This window comes from Pteropus alecto, unplaced genomic scaffold (assembly GCF_000325575.1).
Source record: "Pteropus alecto unplaced genomic scaffold, ASM32557v1 scaffold11, whole genome shotgun sequence".
In the NCBI taxonomy this organism is placed as follows: Eukaryota; Metazoa; Chordata; class Mammalia; order Chiroptera; family Pteropodidae; genus Pteropus; species Pteropus alecto.
Genome location: NW_006431956.1, coordinates 15,565,967 through 15,591,203, shown reverse-complemented (window position 1 = coordinate 15,591,203; position 25,237 = coordinate 15,565,967). Strand labels below are relative to the sequence as shown.

General features: G+C 34.1%; 1 protein-coding gene across 9 annotated transcripts in view; it reads left to right on the top strand.

Moving 5' to 3' along the window:
- The window catches only part of ABI1 (abl interactor 1), an 88,431-nt gene that overhangs the window by 45,915 nt on the left and 17,279 nt on the right, over positions 1-25,237 (top strand). For 6 of the 9 annotated variants that reach the window (XM_025043463.1, XM_015585609.2, XM_006907026.3 and 3 more), the window contains 4 exons: positions 18,169-18,345; positions 21,345-21,359; positions 22,093-22,193; positions 23,453-23,593. In XM_025043463.1, the coding sequence (XP_024899231.1) occupies positions 18,169-18,345; positions 21,345-21,359; positions 22,093-22,193; positions 23,453-23,593 (434 nt within the window). The remainder of the gene's footprint in view (positions 1-18,168; positions 18,346-21,344; positions 21,360-22,092; positions 22,194-23,452; positions 23,594-25,237) is intronic. The other 3 variants (XM_006907027.3, XM_006907024.3, XM_006907022.3) reach the window with 1 other exon arrangement.

The window sequence follows — 25,237 nt, the reverse complement described above, 5'->3', positions numbered from 1 at the left end:
ACCTGTGAAGAAATGGGAAAACATGACCAAAACTCAACATAAAAGGCATTCGAGATCAATCCTCAGATGATGTACATGTTAGATACATAACTATTTCTTTATACGATCAATCCTGAATTCAAGGACTTAAAACTTCATGGTTAAAGGGGAATTTAAGAAACTAGTTTCATTTATTATGTTAATATGGAGTGAAATGCATTCAAGTCTGAGGTAATGGCATTAGACAAAGACACGGATGACTTGTTGCAGGTGACTAGGATGTAGGGTGTAATGTTTGAAGTGGGGAATGTACCTGGAGCTTAGTTTGGAAACATCTGAGATTCTAAATTAAAATTCATTTCCCTTTGGTTTGGTCACACTGATAAGACTGAATGATAGGTTGTGCTGTCTTAGTGTGGTAGAGGGTATCCTTTTGCTTTTTTTCTGCTTCTGCTACCTTCTTGGTGCTAGAACTGTAGCTCCTGAATCAGAGCAACATGCTGAGAAGGAAGTACCAGTCTTCCTGAAGTTTAGACTAAACCAGCTTTTAGTTTTGTCCTAATTAATAGTATAATAAGGGACTGTTCTCATCTTAGAGTAAGGACTACCATTGTCAAAAAGGGACTTTGGAACTCTCCTTATAGCTTGATTATAAATAGCTCATGTGGGAGTCTCTTTCAGATCATGTTTTTTTTGGTTATCGAAGCCATTCACCAGGCTACCACTTGAACCTCCTAATCGGTTTCTGAGTCTTCACAGTAGAATGACTAATCTTGTTTCAAAGCCTCGAAATGGTTTTTTCCTTCCGATATTTAAACCTCAAATTCTTTAGCATGGTACAAAAAGCTCTCTGACTTGGTCTCCCAGCTTTCATTGCATTCTTGCCATACCTAGCTTCTTGAACTGTTCTAAACATAGTATGTAAATTTGTGTCTCTTTGCTTTTCCATAATCTATTTGTCTTACTTGGAATTAACTTTGTCCTGTCTCTGTTCTGCTTAACACAAGGACCATCTGAAGTCTCCATTGATTAGCTCAGGGAAGAATTACTGGCTCTGTCTTTGTGCTGTGCCATCTAACTTGTTCCTACTTTGTCAATGACTTGAGGTATGTGTCTCCCCTTCCTCACTTTTTAAAGGTAAAAGCATATTTAAGTCATCTCTTCATCCTTAAAACATAGTAACTGGCACTTAAGTGGTTTGAGAAGTGTTTGTTGAAGGGTAAGGCAGTGTGGTATGGCATACTTTGGAGTCACAAAGACCTGGGTTTGTTCAGATTACATAACTTTTTTGAGTTTAGTTTTCTCATATGCAAAATTGGGACATTAGTGCTAGCCTTAGAGATAAAAATACTTGCATGTAAAGCACTTAGCCTAATACCTGAATATAAAATGTTGGCATTATTAGTCATCATATTTTTCATACATTTGGCATTATTTGCCATCATATTTTTCATACATTCTCTTCTATTTACCCTCTCTTGCACTCTTCCTTCCAATTAACATGCAAGCATGTTTGTTTTTTTTCCATCTAAATAAAGCTTTTTTTTTTTTTTTTAACCATACCCTTTGAGATACTAAATTTTCTCTCTTGAGAATTCACAACCCAAGTTCTCGTATCTCTCATCTTGTGGAGTCTTCATCTAATCATATGTGTGCCTCAGCCCATTGAGATTTGATTTTCTTTTTCCACTCCATGGATGTTGCTTTTGCAAAGAAGAGCAATGATATGTTTGTTTTAAATCTAATAGCATAATTTTTTTACCTCATTCGTGTTACTTTTACTTGTAGCATGTAACAAATTTGTAATTATGTTTTCTTGTATGTTTACTTATTTAATGCATGTGTCTTCTGTTGGAGGTAAGTTTAACGATGACAGGAACCTCATATGTTTTGTGCATCCCTGTATTCCTCCTGTTTCCCATAGGGCCTGGAAAGAAATAGGTCCTTGAATCTTTGAATTATCAATGTAGCACTTTTGAAAATCTGTAGTTCTTTGCAAATCGGACAAAATGTCAATATCGTTTTGAGGAAGTTCTCCAGTTAAAAATAAAATGAATGTACCCTAGGGTAAAATTTAAATTACCCGTAATTTGGTTCATAATCTTAATAGATTACTTAATATGGTCACTAACAATATTTTTGCCTATTCCCTGAAAAAGTCGAAGTGTGGAGAATTTTTTTAAAAAAGGTTGAAGTGTATTAGAAGTTGCAATTAGGTATTACCAATGTTTGCATTCTTCTCCACACTCTCACTCTTTCTTGCAGTTCTTGTGAAATGACCAGACAAGAGCTTTTTATCAAGAAATAAGAGAGAGTAGGACTTCTACCATATTAAAAAACAATCACTGTGCACATTATTTTATTAAAAACCTACACCTACCTCTATCGTAAGATGTGTTACTCCTTGAATTTTGCCTTCAGGATAGAGGTTAGATTGTTAGCATGGTGTTAATGCAAGCATGATCTTGTCTCCTTGCTTCTCTGGCTTCATTCCTTTCCTTTTCTTGCTTCATATTCTGTGCTTCAAACGTCTTAATTAACCCACTGTTCTAACAGTGTAACTTTTTAGTGGCTAGTTTCCTTGCTTGGAATGTCTGTCTACCCTGTTTCCTCTGCCTGGCTAACTCCTGCTCATTCTTTAGACTTCAGCTTAATTGTCCCTGTTCAGGGAAGTGGAAACCTTTTCCTTGGTCCCAGAAGGCCAGGTTCGATCTTGCCATGTACTTCTCTGCGTACTCTTACATGACAGATAACTTCTGTTTGATCTTCCTGATCTGCTCCCCCGCCGCCACCCCCTCCCCCCAGGCCCCCCAATGGTCGATACTCTGGGAGGCTTACCTGTATGGATTATGTCCATGGGCATCTGTGACTTCCGGTTTCAGATTGATTGCCGCCAGTGTGGAACACAGGCAGATCAAAAACAGTAAGGAAGTTAAGCTCAGAATATTTATTTCTTTGGTTTCTTCCCTGTGGGTTGGCTGTGTCCCAAGACAAGTCAGTACTCCCCTTAAGGTAGCCTTCTCTATGTGACTTTTCTTCCGAGTTCCAGTAGTCTCTGCTGCCCCATATCCTTTTGGATTTATAGATACTACTGCTGCTAACAGAAGTTCCTGTACCTTGTTGTGTTCCTTCTCCCACACCAATCCTTTGGGTTAGTTTCTTTGTATATAAATGTTCTTTGAATTATTCTAATTGAAATATTTCATTAGTTTCTGATTGAAAGTCTGGCTGATATGATCCAACATACATTATTTCTGATATTGCCTTCTCTGTCTTCAGCAGTTGCCTGTTTTTGCCTTTGTCCTCACTTAGGTAAACAGGAGGCTCAGTTGAAGCTGAAAAGCAACTCCTTCCACTTTAGACAGGACAATGCTGCTTTTGTTTATATTATATGTTGCGATTTTATGTAAGAGTGGATTGATTGAAATTAGGATTGAACAACAACAGAAAGGTTTGAAAATCAATGAATGCAAGGAAAAAAATCTTTAAAATTTTTAAATGACCATTAAGGTTCATTAAAGGCCTGGCATCAGCCTTTATTTTTAACCTCGCCCCACACTACTAACCCTCTTGGACTTTTAAATTGCAGGGATTTAATAATACCGTCTGCCATGTCAGTGTCCTGGAATGCATTGTTATAGACCTGTTTCACCTAACTAACTCTCTCATTTATCCTTGAGATCCTGCTCTAAATTTTATTTAAGGGTAATTTTTCCCTAATGCCCCTTTCTGTCCTGCCTCCCACCTGCATGCTTATTTTTACGGTTCTCTATTAACTGTTTTTATAGCATTCTATCGTTTCATAGCATTTATTATTAGAATTATATTGTTACTTGTCCTATTATTCAATATCTGCCTTCCATAGGGGTCAGTTGTGATTGTTGCTATATTCCCAGTGCCTACCATGCATGTATCCATTTATTCAACAAATGAAAGGAAGTTAGAGTAAAGGGTTACAGAAGCTCTTTAGAGTGTGGTTCAGAAAATTTAGGGCCATTAGAATTTTCAGTTTCGAGTGGGGTCATCCCTTTTTAATTTCAGGTGATGAGAAAAATCAGTATATTCTCTTTTTAGATAAATCTTATTTGATTTTATTCTTCTATAGATTAATGGAACATTGATCACTAAATATCTGAATCAGTGAACTAAAAAATAAAGTCCTATTCTCATTTTTATAACTAAGTAATAAAAATGACTTAAAACATTTTTTGGGGGTGCAATTTTAAGCTTATAGAAAAGTTGCACGTACAGGAGACAAATTTTTGTTTTGAACTGTTTAAGAATAACTTGGTTATGATGCCCCATCGTCCGTGGATACTTTGATGTGTATTTTCTAGGCAGAAGTACATTATGTTATGCATAACTATAACAATCATCAAAATCAAATAATTAACATTAATACATTGCTACCAGTTATTCTTCACATTTTGTTTAAATTTACCAGTTGTTCCAAAAGTGTTATAGGTAAAGGATCCAGTTCAGATTCATTCAGTTATCACGTCCCCTAAGCCGCCTTCAATCTGTAAGAGGTAGTTGCTCAGTCTTCCCTTGACTTTACTTGACCTTGACACTTTTGAATATTATAGGCCAGTTAATTTGTAGAATGTCAACATGGGCATGCTTAATGCTTCTCACAATTACATTAGGTGATAAAGATGGCTTTGGAGACAATAATAGCTTCCTATTTAAAAATCACTCTCATTGTCTTAATTTTTAAAGGAAAGCCTTTGTTGTTTCCATTTTAAGTCTTTTACTAAATGTTTTTAGTTTAGGGCTTGTAAATTCATAATAATCTTTAAAGACAGAGGACACCTTTAAAGAACCTGACATATCTATCATGGCATAACATCCCTACAAATATTTTGTAAGAGGTTAACAGAATTTACTGTCATAGGAATTTCTATTTCAACTACTCAGGATTAATATATTTTGCTATATTTTGTCATTACGATTATTTCTGACTCAAAAATTCTTCAGCTTCAGTGGTACTTGAGAATTTCTGAGACATAAATAAGCATATTTAATTATGGCAGAAGTTATTTCTAAAATAATCTTGGTTAAAAACAAATTGTACACATTTTAGTTCAGTTTTAGCTCTGAAATAATTTGAAAATTCAAATGAAGGCAGTCAGAATCACTGTTCTAAGCTTATTTTTAGATTTTTTTTCTTTTAGCTGGTTTCCTTTCTAGCCACCTGCAGTTTTGTGTGCAGTCAAACTGTCCCCCCCACCAAGCTTGGCATGTAAGTAGCTTCTCTAAGGCTTTGGTATGTTCTTTTTAAAGAGCAAAGTGTAAATTAAGAAACCTTCATTGAGTACTTAAATTTATTTAAAAATACTTTAAGTAAAAATATAGCATTATTACAGAATAAAGGACTCTACCTCTAGGAATCTTTTTTGATTGTAGTTTATTTTGTCTAGATATTATTAACATACTATAAAGTAATATATAGAATGTATCTTTTCCATTTTTTACTTTCAGATTTTTCCTGTTTTTAAAGATTTGTATCACTAAGCATAACTGGATTTTTAAAAAAGTATATCTTTTAACTGGGGCATTTATTGCATTTATACTTAATATAGTTATTGATATATTTGGATTCAAATGAACCACCATTATTTTGTACTTTTTATTTATGTCATCTGTTTCTTTTCTGTCCTTCTGGATTAACATTCTGTTTTGTATTAACATTCTTTGGAGACCTTATTGTGTGTGTGCACGCATGTTTGTGCATGTGTATGTTTGCTGCCTCTTGCTCATGGTGAATTGTTTCCTTATGTGTTTTACAAATTTTGATTGTGAGCTCATCTTAAGATCTCATTTTTGAGATCTCTGTACAGTCTGAGGGGAATACCATTGATAAGATAAACGGTATATTTTCAGACAGTTTTATTCTGCCAAGTGTTCTAGTGATAACCATCAATTTAGGAGTATTTCGAGTTTAGAACCTGAAAATTTCATGGGAACATGTTATACTTTCTAGGACAAGTGCTGTTCCGTGTGTGTGTGTGTGTGTGTGTGTGTGTGTGTGTGTGTGTGTGTCAGTGTCAGTGTCAGTTTTTAGCTGCTATAACAAATTACCACAAACTTACTGAATAAAAAACCCACAGTGTTACTATGTTATAGTTCCTAAGGTCAGAAGTGTGAAATGGGTTTCACTGAGTCAAAATTAAGATGTTGCCAGGGCTCTCACTTCAATTATCTTAGATAATCTTCCCATTCAGGATCCTTAAATACGTCCACAAAGGCCCATGTGCCATATCAGTTCAACTTTCCCACCTTCAACATGTTTCTAAGGACTTATATTTTGTTCCCATTTGGCATAAAAGTCCAGTCTCCTTCGTTAGTAGCCAGCAGGCCCCTAGAGAGTGGCTTCTTTCATGTTTTCTTCTCTGGGTTTAAGTCCTCCCTTTTTATACTCTCCCTGGATTTTCTTTACTCTCTTTAACATTGGACTGTGAACAGGTGGCTTGTAGTGGGGGAGTTTTCAGGTTATCTCATCTGCCATATTGCCCTAGTTGACATTCCTTACGTTAACAAGGTATTTATGAGTTTTAATAAGACATAGAGTCTGACATTTTTATTTTCCTATTATACTTTAATTTAAAATGCTTTTAATTTAGCCTCAAAAAACCTCAATGAATCTCATCTTTGTAAAAGCTTGTCTGTTAACTGTGCTTAAAATCAGTTTCTCTATTTGAACATTCTATCAACAAACTATCTTTCTTTAATCTGATACAGTCTGTCCTGGTTTACTCTGATTTCTGCTGCTCAACCAGACCAAGAATCTATCTCTCTTACCACTTCCTGCCTCCTTTCTTGACTGTCTGGTTAGGTGGTTCTCTTTCAATTAATATTTTATTTTCTGTTTTTCTGTCTTATTTGAGCTAAAGACATATAGATATTATTCTATACCCAACTGTTATCATTGAGCTTTATCTCACAATTTCTTTTGCTGCTTCCATTCAGTAATATGTGAATCTGGTTAAAAGCCAGTCACATACTACACAAGGGATTATAATGAAAAGTCAAGTTCTGTATCACTGCTTTCTATACTTTGTCTTGCCCTCTAGAGCACTTATATAGTGCGTACTGTGTATCAGGCTTTTTACACACGTGAACACCTATGAATTAATTCATCTTTAGAACAACCCATCTTACAGATGAAGAAGCTGATCCACAAAGAAGTTATATAACTTGTCAGGATCATACAGCTATTAAATGGCATTATTTGAACCAGGCAGTCTGATTTTAGAATCCGCTTCTTATCAGTATGCTGTACTGCCCTTAGTTTTAGACTAAAATTATATTCTCAGACTTTTAAAAGCAATAGTCCATTTCTTCTGGCTTCCCTTGTTGTTACTGAGTGATCTTTGTCTCTGATTCTAGATCCTTTTTGTATAATGTGTTTTTCTCCCTGGAAACCTTTGGAATTCTCTGTAGCTGCGGTGTTTTGAAATTTTACCAGGATTTAACTTGTTATTAGGGTCTTTTAAAAATAGACTCTGCTGGCACTTGGTGGGCCTTTTCAATCTGGAGTTATGCTACTATATTTTGGGAATATAGTGTTATTTGGTAATTTATTTTCCTCTATATTCTGTTTTTGTTTTTGTTTTTGTAGATGTTCTGTTCAGATATTCGACCTTTAGTATTAATGTTTTAGTATGGTTTTCCTTTTCTAGTTTCCATCTCTTTGGGAGACTTACCAAGCTTTCTTTTTTACAAGCTGAATTCTTATTTATTAATGGGTTATCTTTTATTCTTCAGTATATAATATAAAAAAATTTTTTTAAAGTATTTCTCTAGTCTGTGCAAAACTTTTTTTTCCCCTTCTAGTCCTTTTTTTGTTTTATTTTTTTAGGTCCCTCCCTACCCCCTTAATGAAATGTTGCCTCAAATAACCTGGTGATCCTTGGCTGTCTGTGTCTAAGAATGAGGAACTAAAATGCTTAAAAAGGAAATTATGTGACAGAGACTGTTACTTGGTGGTGGCGGGGGGATGATTGGGCTTTGAGCAGTGGTGCCCCAGACTTTCAGTATGAAGGAGTTATTCTTGTGCCATACTATTTTGCAGTGGAGAATTTTCTAATTTTCGTCATGAGAACTGCATTCATGAGGGAATGCTGGTATTCTTAGACCATGGTGAATGGAAAGACTGGAAACTCCACTGTTGAGTGTATAGACACTCACTTAATTCTCCAGCTTTTTAACTCTGTTCCTCATTTTTAAAGAAAAGTAGTTTTAATGGGATAAATTCACATACTAGACCATTCACCCACTTAGAGTGTACAATTCAGTGGCTTTTGATATCTTCACAGAGTTATGCATCTGTCACCACAAGCAATTTTGGAACATTCTCATTACCTCAAAAAGAAAATTATCAAACCTTTGCTATTAATCTCTTTGCTATTAATCCCCAATCCTTGTATCCTCTTCCTGCCCAACTCTAAGCAACTAGTAATTGACTTTCTCTCTATATAGATTTGTCTGTTCTGGATATTTCATATTAATACAACATGTGGTCCTTTGTGATGTCTTCTTTCACTTAACATGATATTTTCAAGGTTCATCTATGTTGTAGTATGTATTAGTACTCATTCCTTTTTATTGCCAAATTATATTTATTTTATAGATATATCACATTTTACTTAATTATTTATCAGTTAATGAACATTTAGATTGTTTTCACTTTGGGGCTATTATGAATAATGGTGCTGTGAACACTTGTTTACCAGTTCTGCATGGACATATGTTTTCAGTTATATTGGTTATATACTTAGGAGTGGAATCTCTGAATCACAGGGTAACTCTTTTTAACCATTCAAGGAACTGCCAGCTGTTTTCCAGAGCGGCTGTACCATTTTACATTTTCACCAGCAGTGTATGAGGATTTCACTTTCTCTACATCCTCCAAAACACTATTTATTTTTTTTTATTAGCCATCCTAGTGGGTGTCAAGTGGTATCTTATTGTGGTCTTGATTCTTTTCCTCACTTTTGTAGTCTGTAGAACCTGTTGCTTCCAAATTCTGAGCCTCTCAAAAGTTATTTTTTTTTCTTTTAAAATATGTATTGAAATATCTTCTACTATATTGTATTAGTTTCAGGTGTACAGCATAGTGATTCGACATTTATATCTCTTCTGAAATCATCATCAGGATAAGGCTAGTAATTATCTGTCATCGTACAGTTATTACATTATTCTTGACTATATTTTCTATGCAGTATATTATATCTATGTGACTTCTTTATTTCATAACTGGAAGTTTTTACCTCTTAATTCTCTTCACCTATTTGGCCCATTCCCCTACTCCCCTATATTTTTCTTTTAGGATAAATTGCCTTGCAGTCTCAGGCATTTTGGGTTCTAGCTTCTGTTCTGATAAGTTAATATCCTCAAATGTGGTCATTACTTATAAGAAAAATTATAGGACCAAAAATATTCCTCTGATGAATGCGAAAGAAATGAGACTCAGAATGGGCTACTATTGAGTACAATCCAAATCTTTTCAAAGTATTGGATATGACTCTTCTGATAATAGTGATTTGCACTCCTTGTTACATGTTTCATATAGCTAGGGCATCTTAAATGAACTAAGTAACAATTCTTAATTCTAAGATTGTTTATAAAAGTTGTATTATTGGCTATAAGCTTTAACTTGTTTAGTATCATCTAGTAAACTCAGGGTTAAACACTTGAATATAGATTGGAGAAACAATAATAATATTAATAATAATAATAAAACCTACTATTTATTTTGTTCTTTCTGCATGTAAGACACTGTTAAAAATCCTTTATATATATTAATTCTAATTCTTGTAATTGTGTGAGGTTGATATAATTCTTTTTTAAATCTTATCTGTATGGTAAGAAAACCGAGGGCATGACATGGTTAAATAACTTGCCCTAGGTCACACAGCTAGTAAATAGTAGGATCTGCTTTTAAATCTATGCAGTCTGGTTCCTGACCTGTGCTCTTTGTAATTAGACTATAATGCCTGACATTTCTACAGAATTTTAAATATATTTTTAAGAAGGGAGAGATACTCTCCCTTCTTAAATATTAAATATTAAAACAAAAGTTAATTCTTAGTAAGGAGTAGTAGTTGGGTAATAAGTTCAAATTCATGATCTGATGTTCAGAATATAAACTGTGCTCTAATATTCTCTTAATTACCTTAGATTCTAGTTTGGATGGAAAATGATTATCACTAAATTGAGCACAAAAAATATTTTTTTCAAGTGGATATATAATTACCATGTGGAGTGTTCTGTAGTATGTCTTATATTCTTAAGCAAGAAGAGACAAAAATGTCATTGGGTGATACTAAAAAATTGGGAATGGGCCAAAGTGTTAGTGACAGATCCAGTTTTTCCCAGGATAAAATATTTCAGAATAATTCTGATCCAGGTGTTTTGTATTGTGTTTTTCAACCAAAGTCTTATTTTGTAACTCATCGTTTCTAAATAGATCTGTTTTATAGTGTGTATATATAGGTCATTCTGAATTAAGTTAGCTTCACAGTTGATTGGGACCTTGTTTCAAGCTTATTGAACAAAGCTCTGTAACTCAGAATTTTGGGCATAGGGCCATTTCCAGAGCCTGGTCCAAATAAGCAGTAACAGACAAAGATTGTCTCTTTCTTGGCTGAAGACTTTCTCTGTTTGGCTTGCTTGTCTCAGTACTCTTCTACATTTTTTCTACCCATTTTATACCCCTTTCCTATTTCTGTTTAGGGCAGAAGTGTGTCGATTTTCATTCTGTAGTTATTATTTCAGCAAACATTGATTGTGCTTTTTACTTATAGATAGGGTTCTTTGCTTGACACTTATAATGCCTTCCCTGTGTTGACAGAGGTAGTTATGAGGATCGCTGGCCTTCCAGTATGGTATTGCAGAAAATATGTGAAGTATTAAGTAGTTTTGCTATGTCATATTTTTTCCCTGCTTGCCTTTCTGTCTTCCGATAATTAGAGAAGCTTTTTCTGCAGAATCTTTGAAAGAAGAATGTCCCCAACCCCCACCCCAAACTGGTAAGGAAAAGGAAAGAACATAATTAAAATAACGTTTCTGCACAGTAGTTTTAAATAATCATATCTTAAAAAGATAATTAAAAATCTTGCCTACTTAAGAAAGTTTATCCTTTTAATTCAACATTTGTTTTAAAAAATGTTTTTCTTAATAGGATAATATTTGGAATATTTTAATCATTTCTTTAGAACCTTTGCTTTCCACAAAATTTATTCAGTTTCTAATCTCATAAATGACCTACTTGGCCCTTTAAAAAGAAATTGTGAGATTTCATTTTTCAGTTTCCTTAGTCTTTCTTTAATAACTCATAATAAGAGTAGAATTCAGCTTATTTTTATTCGCACTATTTAAAATTTTCTCTAATCTCTGAGCAGGTGTTGTATTTTCATGCCTTTTTGCCTTTGCTTATGTTGTTCCCTCTGCTTGAATTAATTTTTCTTTGGCCCCCACCCCCCTCCTCCTTTTTGGCATGCCAAATGTGGTTGGCTAAAATGAGGTTTCTTTTATGGAGTCTTTTGATGCTGCTCCAGGAATATTAATCATTTTTTCTCTGTGCTCTATTTGTACTTTGTGTGCAGTTAAAGACTTTTGAAAAATTATACTTAATACATTCAAAAGGATAAATATAGTGTGTTATAAAATTCGTAATAATATAACAAACATCTGTGTATCCACCACCAAAGTTAACTAAATTCTCTTTCTTCTACCTATATGTTTCAATCCATCCACCCAAAAGAATGTTTATTATTTCTTTGCCTTTTCGAAAAGTTTGTTAGATATATGTGTAGGCGTAAACAATTGTTGTTTAGTTTTGTTTGTATTTAATAAAACATTCATTTTATATGTAGTCTAGTATGGCATACTTTCTTTAATTCAGCATTATGTAAGATTTATCGGTATTTCATATATAGTTCACTCAGAGTAGTTCATTTATTCTCATCAATGTATAGTATTTTAATTATAAATATGCCACTTATTTGCATTTACATTTAATGGATCTGGAATTGTTTTTCCCCTTCTATGATGTGAGGTGGGGATCCATTTTCAGTGTTTTTATTTAGATGGCAAACAAGTTGCGCTATTTGAATAATGCATTCTTTCCCACTGTATCATCACAATAAGATACCAGGTTTGTTTCTGAGTTCTCTCTTCTGTTGAATTGATCTGTTAACCCTGTGTTAAGAACCCTACTGTCTTATTCACTATGGCTTTATAATAAATCTCAGTGGGAAGTCCCCTGCTTCCTTTCTAATTTTTTTTAAACCATGTCTTGGTCATTCTTTCCCCTTTGCCCTTCCATATGTATTTTGAAACTATGAAAAAATTTTCTGGAGTTTTTATTTGGAAGCATTGAAGCTGTAGATCTCTTTGGGAAGATTTGGCATCATTGGATATATGATATCCTACACTGGATAGGATTAGGGGAATGGGAGAGAGATGTATGGTTGTGAGTAGGTGTGTGTGGTGGGGGGGATGTTGTACCTGGCTTTGAAGGCCACATAATTACTTCAAGTTAATATTGTCAGATTCCCATTTCATTGTTTCCTTATTTCTTCCCTTATTTATAGTTGGATGGAGGTATAATTTCTTATGGTTTTATTTGGGGTGTTCTGATCATTTTTGGAGGTAGAATGTTTCTGTTGATTATCTTATGTTCCTCATTGCCATTGTTCTGTCTCACAACTCTTTATGTTACTTGTACTTGTCATATTGAGTCTGTCAGCAGAGTTTTCTAGTTGTGTTATATTAGCTCTAGATTATGCCTTTTATATTACCCAGATTCAAAAGCCTTGTTTGCTCTGTATTAGAATACTGCAGCTATTTATTTGTTATTAGTCCATGCAGTACAAGTTCATTTTATGTGCTGAAGTGCAATATAAAATATTAATAAAATTCAAAAAAATTTAAATGTGAAGACTTTCCTCAAATTAAAAAATTTTATGAACCATTGCATAACTTCAAAACTGGACAAAGAAATGGTTAAACTATGCATTGTCATTTGATGATTGGGCACTAAACAGAAACACTGTCCTGTAAACTTAGTTCTTGGATTTTGTGAGCTTTGAATTATATATAAGGTCCTTAGGAATGTACTTATGCCTTAAAAGGCGATCCCCCTGACCACGTTCATTCTATCCATTACTTCCAAATTGATCTCATACACATTCTATTTTGTTTCTCCTTCAGATGCTGAATCATCAAGCATGATATTCATTTACCAGATTTTTGTCTTTGGGTTTCCATCTTTTCTCTACTTTGTTCTACTGATATCTATGTCTGTAAGATCTGCTTTCTTTTTTCAAGTGAATTTTAGCTTTTAGGGCTTATTTACTTTGGAGTCATTGAGTTTCAAACTTGTAGAACCTCACTGTTCATTAGATTGGCTTTGAGGAGTCCTCCAAAATGCTATTATTGCTAGTGACAAAACTGGAGATTTGAACAGAATTCACCTTCATCTTTCTTTATTTTACTTTTAAAAACAAATGTATATATACTTTTAAAGTGTACAATATGATAATTCAATATACACCTATATAGTGAAATGATTATAGTCAAGCTAATTAACATATCCTCACATAGTTATCTTTTTTTTTTGGTGGTAAGACCACTTGAAATGTACTCTCATAGCAAATTTCCAGTATTCAGTACAGTATTATTAATTTAGTTATCCTGTGCATTAGATCTCTTACTCATCCTGACATAACTGCAACTTTGTAGACTTTGCCCAACATCTCCCCATTTCCTCCACCCCGACACTGGTAATCGCCATCTCCTCTGCTTCTGTTCTGCCTTTTTAGATTCCACATATAAGCGAGATCATGAAGTTTTTTCTTTCTGTTCCTAATGTCCTCCAGGTTCAACATTCAGTATATTTCTAATATGCAATGTGATATGTCCGTGTTTTCATATTTACCTTAATTGCTGGGTTGTAGAGTGGATAGTTTGAAATAAGATTCAGATTCGGTTAATATTTTTTAGTGCTTTTTTTGTATCAGGCAATATCATAGGTTCTAATATTATCCCATCCCCGTTTTATATAAGCAAAATGGAACCTTAGTGAGTTTAAAAGTTTGTATAAAATTTCGCAGCTAGTAAGTCAGAGAGCCAATGTTGAAACCTAGGTTTTTAAATTTCATGTATGTGCGCCATTTTTTTTAAAACTATTTTCTTCAGCTGTGCTTCATAGGTCCAGGGATTGCTGCATGGTGATCACTTGCACCTTCTAGTTCTAGCTAGGGTAACTCTTAAATTTTATCTCATGCATTAGAATTGAAAATTAATTTTCTTTATATTAAACTGCTTTTGCTATCTAAAGATGAAAAAAAAAGTGTGAAAGTAAGGATTCAAGTATGTGAAGGAATTAGTCTTACAGAAAAAGCTAACTTTGTCTTGGTGAACATATGCATGCTGTTGTTATACAAATGTTCCAAGACTGTTCCCCTCCTCCTACCTGCTTTATTCACTCACTCTGCCATATGGAAGGTTGTGCATTGCCGGATGGATTGTGATTTGGACTTTCATTATTCCTAATTGGAAGGCTGGGGAGAGGATAGACTCAGAAAATTTTTCAAGTAATTTGAAAGTGTGTCCTGCATAGTTCTGCAATGTGTGAGGGCAGTAGGAACGGTGAAAAAAGATGATTTTAAGGAGAGTTATGGACACCATGATGTTTGAGGAAAGTATGGAAAAAACTCTAGCCATTTTGAATTTGTTTTTTCCCATAAAGACTGGGAACCTTGTGGGATGTTCTTTTAATAAGATTTAAGCAGGTGAGATAGTGTCACATTTTTTCACTTTGTTTTCTCAAGTTTAGTGTTTTTGTAAAGATCACCATGGTTGCACGATGGAGAACAGATCAGAGAGAGGCTAGATTGAATGCAAGTGGACCAGTTAGGAAGCTATTGTAATAGCCAGGTTGGGCGATGATAGTTGATTGACCGGGATTAAAGTGTTGGAAAAAGAGGAAACAAATTTCTGATATGCACACTTTTTTTTTTAAAGAGAGGTATAATTGACATATAATATACTTGTTTCAGGTATACAACATAATGATTCGACGTTTGTCTGTATTGTGAAATGATCACCACAATAAGTCTAGTTAACATCTGTTCCATACATAATTATAAAATTTATTTTTCTTTTGATAGACTTTAAAAATTTACTCACTTAGCAACTTTCAAACATACAATACGGTATTATTAAACTGTAGTTGCCATGTTATACATTATATCCTGGTGACTTATCTATGAGCTTGTTTTTGTTGTTTGTTTTTTAGTATTTGTCTTTCTTTATCTGACTTATTTCACTTAGCATAATGCCCTCAGGGCCTATTCATGGTGTCACAAATGGCAAGATTTCATTCTTTTTTTATGACCGAATAGTATTCCATTGTATATCTATCTATATACCACAGCTGCTTTATCCATTCATCCATAGATGGACACTTAGGTTGTTTCCATATCTTGGCTATTGCAAATAATGGTGCACTGAACATGGGGTGCATGTATCTTTTTGAATTAGTGTTCTTATTTTCTTCAGATAAATACCCAGAAATGGGTATCTAAGAGAGCCATAAAATTTTGAGTTCTTCCCATCCACAGAGTGAACTGGTATACCCAGGTATGTTTGGTCCTCAGTTCCCATTGAAGACTTGGCAAACTTGATCCCACTGCTAGTCATCTTTCTCTTTAAAGCATCTGAGGTTGGGGCATAGGGAGGGGTTGGGAGAGAGCACCTGTGCACCAGTAAACAAGGTGCATTTTATTTTGAGCGGTACTGTAGCTGCAAGCTGATCAACCAATTAAACCTGTGTTGCTTTTGGTTCATCCAAAGCCCTATGTTCTGTAGCACTGACACCATCATTTCTGCTTGGGAACACCTTGATTCAGCAGCCACAGCCACATTGCTTTCTGGCACTGGCCATGGGTTTGTACCCTTTGGCTGACTTGGGCTTGATCTGCACAGCGGCATCATTTTTAGGAGTCCACCTAATTTGGGCTATTTGGTGTTCCATTGTCAAGATAATATCTCTTGAAGTCTTGCTGGATTTCGACATAAGGATTAGTGATGATTTCTAAGGCTGGTAGGGCTGGCAGCAAGAATTCATCTAGATTTCTTTGGGTGAGTTTCTCATTCTCCAGTGAATCACCATCATCATTTTCAATTGTATAGTAAGAGCCCTAAGACTAGTCAGTACCCGAGGGAGTTTTCTCAGGAAAGTTCTCCCTAGGGAGCCAAAGCTCTCTTAGAGCAGACTTGACTTGTTGCCAGAAAATGCTGAGGCCTTTTACTCACTCAGTGGATTGAATGTTGACAAAATAGACTGAGGGAGGGGCTGAGCAATAAGATAGCCATCTATTACCATTCTTCTTTAACAAACATTATGTGCCCCGCCTCAAAGTTCTCCTTGCAAACTAGCCTAAGTTCTAAAAGATTCTCTTGGTTCTCATCACAGTTTCAGTTTTCCTCCTGACACATTGCTTTGTAGGGGACAGAATCTTACTTGCTCCCTCCTCCATCCACCAGACAAATCTTAGTAGTAGCTGTTCAGACGGCACACCTGCTGAGGCTGATTGTCTGCTTGTTGGAGAGTTGACAGTATGCAGAGTCATTCAGGCTGCTGTCTTTGAGCATGCTACTTCCTGGTGCTCAGCCTAAACGACCTCCTCATTTCAGTCTCATTAACAGCTAATAAAGTTTTGGACCATTCATTGCCTGGTTGACCGTACAATTTAGTCAACATGTTAACCCACAATTCCCATCATCTCCTCTCAGTTCCTGTTAACTGGCTTCTCATTCCACTTCTAGAACGCTTTGTCTTTGTCAGCATTCCATCCTCATTGCCAAAACTGTCAAAAATTGCAAAGGGTTTGAGATTTCACCCTTCACGCAAGCTAACCAGTTAGTGTGCCGCAATATCATGGGTCCTGTTAGAAGACATGAGACAGACGAAGGATGTCATTACTCATGGCAGTAGCAGTAGCAAGAGCGTCAGCATTTGTGCCAGATAACTAGCCCCAGTTTCCATAGGATTCTTCCAAGAGAGCCAAGTGATGATGCCTGCACACAGAATGGGGTGCATAAAAGAAAAGAATTATCAGCTTAAGGGAACAGATCTTTTATAATGGGCAATAAGCCAACCTTTGCCCTGGAGGGTGACATTATCTTTATTATACTGGACAATACATAAACCTGTATTTCCCTTTCCAAGGAGACACTATATCTTCTAAGGCTGTTTACTGTATAAATATCCAGAACAAAAGGAGTCATTATCTTTTTTTGCAAGATTGCAAAAGTGCTAGAGACCCAAGGAAAGTTTTCTCCTTTACCTTGCTTTGGAGCTGGGAGAACATTTTTGATTACAGGTTCCTTCCCAATTTTTAAAATTCTGGTGAAATAGAATCTTAAGCAAGCGTTAATGTTAAACTTGTTTTCTTTCTGACAGTTTCTTTTTGCCCCACCCCTTGCTGCTTCAGTTCAGTTTACATCCTTCCTTTTTCTCACCTAGACTACCAGAAGTCCCTCCTAACTGGTCTCACTGCTAATAGTCTTGTTTTGTCTGGCCTCATCTCCTCTTCCAGAGGGATCTTTTAGAACTGAGATCTGATGATGTCTCTCAATTTAAATTTGTTATTGGTTTCCCCTTACTCTTAGGCCAAAGTTTAAATTGTTGAGCAGTTGCATAATTATTGCTCGTGTGCTGTTATCCAGTTTTTAAATGTTGACAACTAAATAAAAAAAAAAAATTTTAAAGCCATAAAGGCCAGTACTAGGTAGGCTGTATGCTGCCAATCTGTAACCTCTGCTTCTTATCATTTTTCTCTGCATGAAGTGTAAGCAAGCCACTGAGAGCAGGACTTCCCTTCCTTTTCACAAACGCCAAGGCTTTAGGAAAGAAAATGGCTTTCCTGAGAATTATTTTAGAATCAAATTCGTTAAATTAGTTTGTACTTGTAATTACCTTTAAGATATTTCCTGTTTTGAGCTTTAAGAATAATTACTTAATTTTGAAGGGAAAGACATAGTATTCACTAGACAATAGACATCTGTTACAGTCTTATGGTGCAACCTATATATCATCCAATATATATGAACATTATATATATTATTTACTGTGCCTGATAATATTTTCTTGCTTTGTTTAAACTTAAAATATAGACTGTGGACATCCATAAAGAGAAAGTGGCCCGAAGGGAGATTGGTATTTTGACAACAAATAAGAATACATCAAGAACTCACAAAATAATAGCACCTGCAAATATGGAGCGTCCTGTAAGGTATATTCGGAAACCTATTGACTATACAGTTCTGGATGATGTGGGCCATGGTGTCAAGGTAAGCATTTCTGTATTATTAACTTGAAATAATTTATTCAATAAATACTTTGGAGAGGAAAATGGTCATAAAGATAATTTTCTTGAATTAATAGATGTTTTTAGCTATTAACCAGCATTACAATTTTCATAAAATATTTAATATTAGTTATGTTTTATGCTAACCTCGGACAGAATTTTACCTGTGGAATGGACTGTATTCAGGAAGATATTAAGACTTGAAAGAGCTGTTTATTAATTAAGTCATTTGAATCCAGTACTAATATTATAAATTTGTGTTGTGAATACCATGTCTTGCTTTCACTACCAAATGGATATTTACAAATAAAAAATTTATATTCTTTCCAGAATTGGCTTAGAAAATAATCTGTAAAACTTTATTCCTAAATATATGTATACATTAGTGCATTTATGTGGATATAGATGTAATTTCAGAACATAGGAAAAATAAAAAATTTTATGTGATTTTGTTTTGTTCACCATCTCTGACTCTCCCACTCCTCACCCTAACAGGCTTTTAGGAAAGAAATTATTTGTTGCCCATGTCCATTTCATAGCATGGTAGAATTAGCGCACTTGAAGGATACCTTTAGCCTGTCAATTCTTTAGGTATTCATGGGTCATTTTGCAGGCACCTGGAGTGACTTGAATTCTTTAACCATCTTTGCTCAGGGTGAACTATTCCTTTGAAATTTGATAGTCCCTTTCTTAGAGGACCATTATTTGATTTTGTTCTTGATTTTTAGAATACTTGTAATAAATTTTTAGGAATCACCTAGAATGTTGAAGTTTTTCCTAGACGGTTGATCAGACTGGGGCTATTGCTGGATCTGTTGCATTCTGAATTATCTGGGGTTCCTGATCAAGAGAGGAGTATAGCTGACAACATTGGTCTGTATTCTGCCCTTCTTCTAGACTGTTAGAATTTCCCCTTTGCTGTCATGCTTGGAAGTTATATGTAATGTTGAGACACTTTGCAGATGTAGAGGAGGCTGCTCGTTTGTTTCTTGTATTTGTACCCAAAGATGAGACTAGGGTCGTATAAGAGCTTAAATTCAATTCTAATATAAGATATTTTAGACTAGATTGAGATGGGATTTGGATTTTGAGAGTCTGGAAGAACTTCTTTTGTATTACATGCCTTTCAATTAAAAATACCTACTCATTCACTTCCTTTTTTACCTCATCTTGATTTTTCTTCCCATTAAAGCAGTACATACTCATAAAAAAATTCTGTTACCACCTTAGAAGTGAATATCCTATGTTATCCCTCCACTAAATTGTGTTTAATACATAATACTTAGAAGGGTTTAAGATGAAACCACATTTTACAAGGACATTTCAGTGAGAATATTTAACTGTTTCATCATATATATGTAAATGGGAAGTATAAACACATGATATATATATATACTGAAAATATACAGATGTGAATTTTGGCAATCTACTTTTGTAATATGGATATTTTAGACACAGGGTTTTTGGGGAAAAAAACTAAAAATTGAGGCAAAATATACATAACAAAAAATTTGCTATTTAAGCATTTTAAGTTACAGTTCTGTGACATTAAGTACTTTCTCATTGTTACACAGAGTATTTTAAAATATATTTTTGACTGGGGGTAGGAGGATGGGTATTCTGTGAGAACATTATATCTTAGAAGCTGTATGTGGCATATTTGTCCATATTTTGTTTCTGAGTTATAAAAAAAACACAATTATTTTTACCCTACTAGTCTCATTGCTGCTTTATTTCTCCAGTTTTTCAATTTTTTTAAAAAGATTATTGCTGGCTTAATTAAAAATTTCTAGTATACCATATCTTCAAGGATAATAATGTTATTAAAGTTTAATTTCTAAATCCTGGTGATAAAGTTAGTAGCTAGGTAGAATTCCAGACATTGTTTCCAGGTAAAAATGAGCAATATCATTCTAAACAAATATTAAAGAATACCAAAATTCTGGCAGTTTCTAGAAATTATAATGTATCTAGGACAAAGTGCATTCCTCCACTGAATGCTTTTCCTTAATGTTGCCTTTATGATCACCTGAAAAACGATGACTACATATTTAGAACAGAATGTTATGGAAAGAATTTGAAACCTCAGAATTTATAAAAAGATTGATTCTACAACCTGACGATACTTCTTCTAAAGTGGCATAGTACAGCTAATGATGCTTTAGGACTGTATACATTATTTCATATTCTTTCGTACATGTGTTCATATTTTTATATGTACATATTATTTTATATATAGACTAGTCATGTTTCATAGAAGTAGCCTTTAAGATCAGAGCAGCTTTTCTTTAGTTTTGAATTTTGGCTGAACTAGTTCAGAAGAAAACTTAGAACTAAACCTATAACTTCCTGCTAGTGTTAGCCTGGTCAGGTTTGGATTCATAAATTACGAATGAGAGTTTCCAGACCCTGTTTGTTTATTCCTTAGTTAGAATCTGGCTAAGCCATTACTGTGAGAGTGATTTTGTTTTTAAACATTGAGGTGTTAGGTCTTTTTCCAAATTGAAAAACAACCTGTTGTTTTGAATTCCAACACTTGCATTTTATCACTTTTTGAAAATACTAAACTGTTCAAATAATGAATACTTGTACTTGGGCATTTATAATCCAGTAAAGTCTTAAGTCTTGTACAATGATGTATTAAAGTAGCCTTACATTTCATATGTTAAATTAAAGTTTGCTTGTTTATCATTATGATCAGTTGGATAAAATACTAATCTAACATTATTGGAACTGCATGAGATTGGCATGATTAAGTGGTGGTTTCTTTTGTGGAATAGTCTTTTAAAAATATGTGAATACACATAAATATTTCTCTACTGTTTATGGATACATTTTTCTTTACAAGATATTGAAAATAATGGCTGGGTAAAGTCAATAAACATGAATGGAATAACTGTAAATGTAAACCTGTCCTATCAGATATAACTTATTTAGAATTAATTTCTACTTTTTCCCCCCTTTTTTTTTGCCAACGTAAAGTGGCTAAAAGCCAAGGTAAGAGATATTACTTATCATTTGATCCACAGTATTACCTCTATATTGATAGAGGCCGCAGAGCCACTAAAATTTGAAAACTCTTCCTATGTCTGTCTGCTTTTTCCCCATAGGATATATGTAGATTAAATATACTCAAACTCAGTTCAAATCAGCAACATTTAGCTTGGATGTGTTAATATATCAAAGATATATTGACATCTGCATTTATATAGGAACATTAATTTTGCTAACATTTATTGCTTTGCTCATTTTTTGATAGTTGCCTTGCTTTTATTGACTTACAATTAGGAGGTTTCCCAGACATCATATATGACTTTGTTACTGAATTGTTAGGATAAAAATCAGTTTTCAGATAACTGTTTTAACAAATTGACATTGAGATCTGCAGTTTATATTACATTCATGTAAACATTTCAGAAATTTTGGGAAACCCAGTATTTGAATGCAAATGTTTGATCTCAGTTAACATGTTTAACAATAAAATGATATAGAAAATCTAATAATTTCACCTGTATTTTGCCATAAATTGGTATGAATAGCACAAAATAATAAGAAAAGTCAAGTGTAAGTGGTTTCTTGACCTTTTAAAATATAGTACCAAAGTCTATTGTTAAAACTGTCTGGGAATCCTTACTTCACATTCTGGTGTTAAAAAAAAAAATACATGGTATCAAAACACTAAGAGAACAATTTGATATAAAAATAAAAGCTCTTTTTTTCTACATTTTAGCATGGAAGTAACCAGCCTGCAAGAACTGGCACACTGTCGAGAACAAATCCTCCCACTCAGAAACCACCAAGTCCTCCTATGTCAGGCCGGGGAACATTGGGGTAAGAATTCAACTATATTTTACAAGAAAATTCATATTTTTAAGGAAAAGATGTTTATGTGACTTAAATGTATAAATCTTTGCTGTGGGACCTTCTGAATGTGACACTACCTTTTACAAGCTCATTCTGGTTCTTATTTCCTTGAACAGAATCCAAAATGGATCTGCCTGTTTTATAATATTCTCTATATTATAATATTCTCTATATTTTGTACATGTGTAAATGAGCATTAATTTATTTTTTATCTTTTAATTCTCTTTTTTAAAAACCCCCACAAATTTGACAAGTTCATTTCAAATGAAATGACCAGAGGATTCCATATGGTGCTTTTCACATGTATTTACAGTATTTATATTACAGTACTCTGAATAAGTGGTCTATTTTGTGTAGTTTGGCTCGATAACCTGCAGCTCTTGTTTCCTCTACTGCTTTCCACCTGGAACTTAGGGGCTCTTTACCTGAAGTACTTCTAACTGTGCTTCTGCTGGTAATCTTGGGGCTCTTCATATTTGAATAGCTTTGTGGGAAAGCCAGTTTGAGAAGTAGAAAAGATAACAGTTGGTGGCTTCTTTCTTCGCAATTCTCAATGCAATAAAAATATTGAATAATTGGTGAGACATTCTGAAAGATTGTTCACCTTAGCATTGGAAATAGTATATTAGAGTTTTTAGTGGAGGACTAGGAAATCATTGTTTTATAGTAATAGGAAGCAACAATCAACTTTACTGAATCTTGGTTTTTACTTTCATTCTGTAAATTCCTTGCCCTTGGAAAAAAAAACATAAAATTATTCAATATAAAAGTTAAAATCATTTATTGAAAAAGTAATGGCATTATGCCTAGGATCAGAATGTACTTGTCCAATCTTTCCACATTGAGGTAGGAATAAATTGCAGAGGAGATATTTAGCTTCCATAATGTACAAGGACAATGGCTGTGGGTAACTGAACTGGAAATAATGCCTATTTCTAAGGTTCGGTATTATTGGGCATTTAAAAAATTGTAACCAGTATTTTTTAAAATAAGGTTAGAACTTTTAAATTACCCTTTCTTTTGGTTTTCCTAAGAAAAGGTAACATTTTAGTTTTTGCATAAAGTAACAAAAGTTATATACTACAATTAAGAATTTTTTAAATACATTTTGTTAAATGTTTTTTAAAAACTCGTTATACTTTGTTACAAAGGGGCAATCACAGATTGGGCAGAAGATACCATTTTATCATTCATGTTCATTGTTCCTTTCTCTAATGCTTCTTTAGACGGAATACTCCTTACAAAACCCTGGAACCTGTAAAACCTCCAACAGTTCCTAATGACTATATGACAAGTCCTGCTAGGCTTGGAAGTCAGCATAGCCCAGGCAGGACAGCGTCTTTAAATCAGAGACCAAGGACACACAGGTAATCAGTCCTTTAGGTTGAGACTTTGGACATCTGAATATAAGGGTTATTGACTGGTCACAAATTCTATAAAGTTGTTAAGTAAAGTACTGTTCTAATGCTAATACCGAACATTGAGGGTAATAATATTGTTTATGCTCCTGAAAATTTCTGTCATAACTTCTTATTTTTAGATTTTTAAATATATGTTTATTCTATTAGTAGATTGCTGCTATATCTTCCTTTTGACAGACGTACAGATGGATATCTGGATTGAGGCCAAAGAGTATTTTTTAGAATAGTCTTTTAAAAAAGATCAAGGCAGCCACTCTTACTGTTTTAGATAAGAGGTTAAATATCAGAAATTATACAGCATGATTTAAACTTTTTGAGAGGTTGGAGGAAAGAAGACTTAGCTTAGACCTGAGCAAGAATTTATTGAGAGTTGATATACTCCAGATTATGTTATAGTATAAATTGTTTAATAAAAAAGTACAACAAATCAACTACCCAGTGGATTTTTAAAAACTTGGTTTTGGAGCATAACCTGCATTTAGGAAAGTGTACACTTTATTAAGTATACAACTTAATGGATTAATACAATTTGAACATACTCATGTAATCATCACCCAGATCTGAAAATGAGACCTTACTAGCAAACCAGAAGTCCCCCTCAGGCCCCTACCCAATTATTGCCTCTACCTTCTTTCCCCCAAAAGTGGCCATTCCATTTTGGGGCACTTTTTTAAAGCTAGACATATTTATTGTACAGCTTAATTTGTTTTATTCTTTAATTTTACCTCTCACCTCATAACTTGAGCAAGAACTTCTGTTTACCTTGACCTTTAGGTTGGTGTATTAGAGATATAACTTAGTAAAACCATTTTTGGGGTTTCAACTAAATAGGGTATCAGGCTCTTAGATACTATGTAATTGGCATTTGTTGTTTTTGCTACTCTTAGTAAATACATTCTTATATTGATATCTGCAGTTGAGTGAGGTCATGTTTGTTACTGAATTATTTTATCAAAGCTTGGTTTTTCTCTGTAGTTTATATACAACAACTAGTTATTAAGAGTTACTTCGTTAGGTATTAGGGACATACCAATAAATTGACAGTTTTTTTTTCCAGAAGCTCATTCTGTTAAAACAGAGATCAACAAACTTTTTTATAAAGGGCCAGATTGTCAATATTTTAGGATTTGTGGGCCATATGGTCTCTGTTGTAGTTACTCAGCTCCCCACTGTAGCACGAAAGCAGCTATGGACAATACGTAAATTATCGAGCGAGGCTGTGTTCCAATAACATTTTATATATAGTACTGCAATTTGACTTTCATATAATTTTAGTGTGTCATAAATTATTCTACTTTTGATTTTTTCCAACTATTTAAAAATATAAAAAATGTTCTTAGCTCACAGGTCGTAAGAAATTGGATCATGAGTCAGATTTGGCTCATGAGCTGTAATTTGCCAAAATAAAAAAAAAAGCACATAAGCCAGTAATTGTAGAAGAGGATAATAAATGCAAAAACATTCATTACATCTATGATGCATTGCTGTTTCAAAGCAGATTATTGATCACCTGGCTTGAAGAAGTTAAGGGAGGCCTTCACATTAAAGCTGTTTTTGTTATATAAACATCTTTCTTTTATTTCCTTTTTC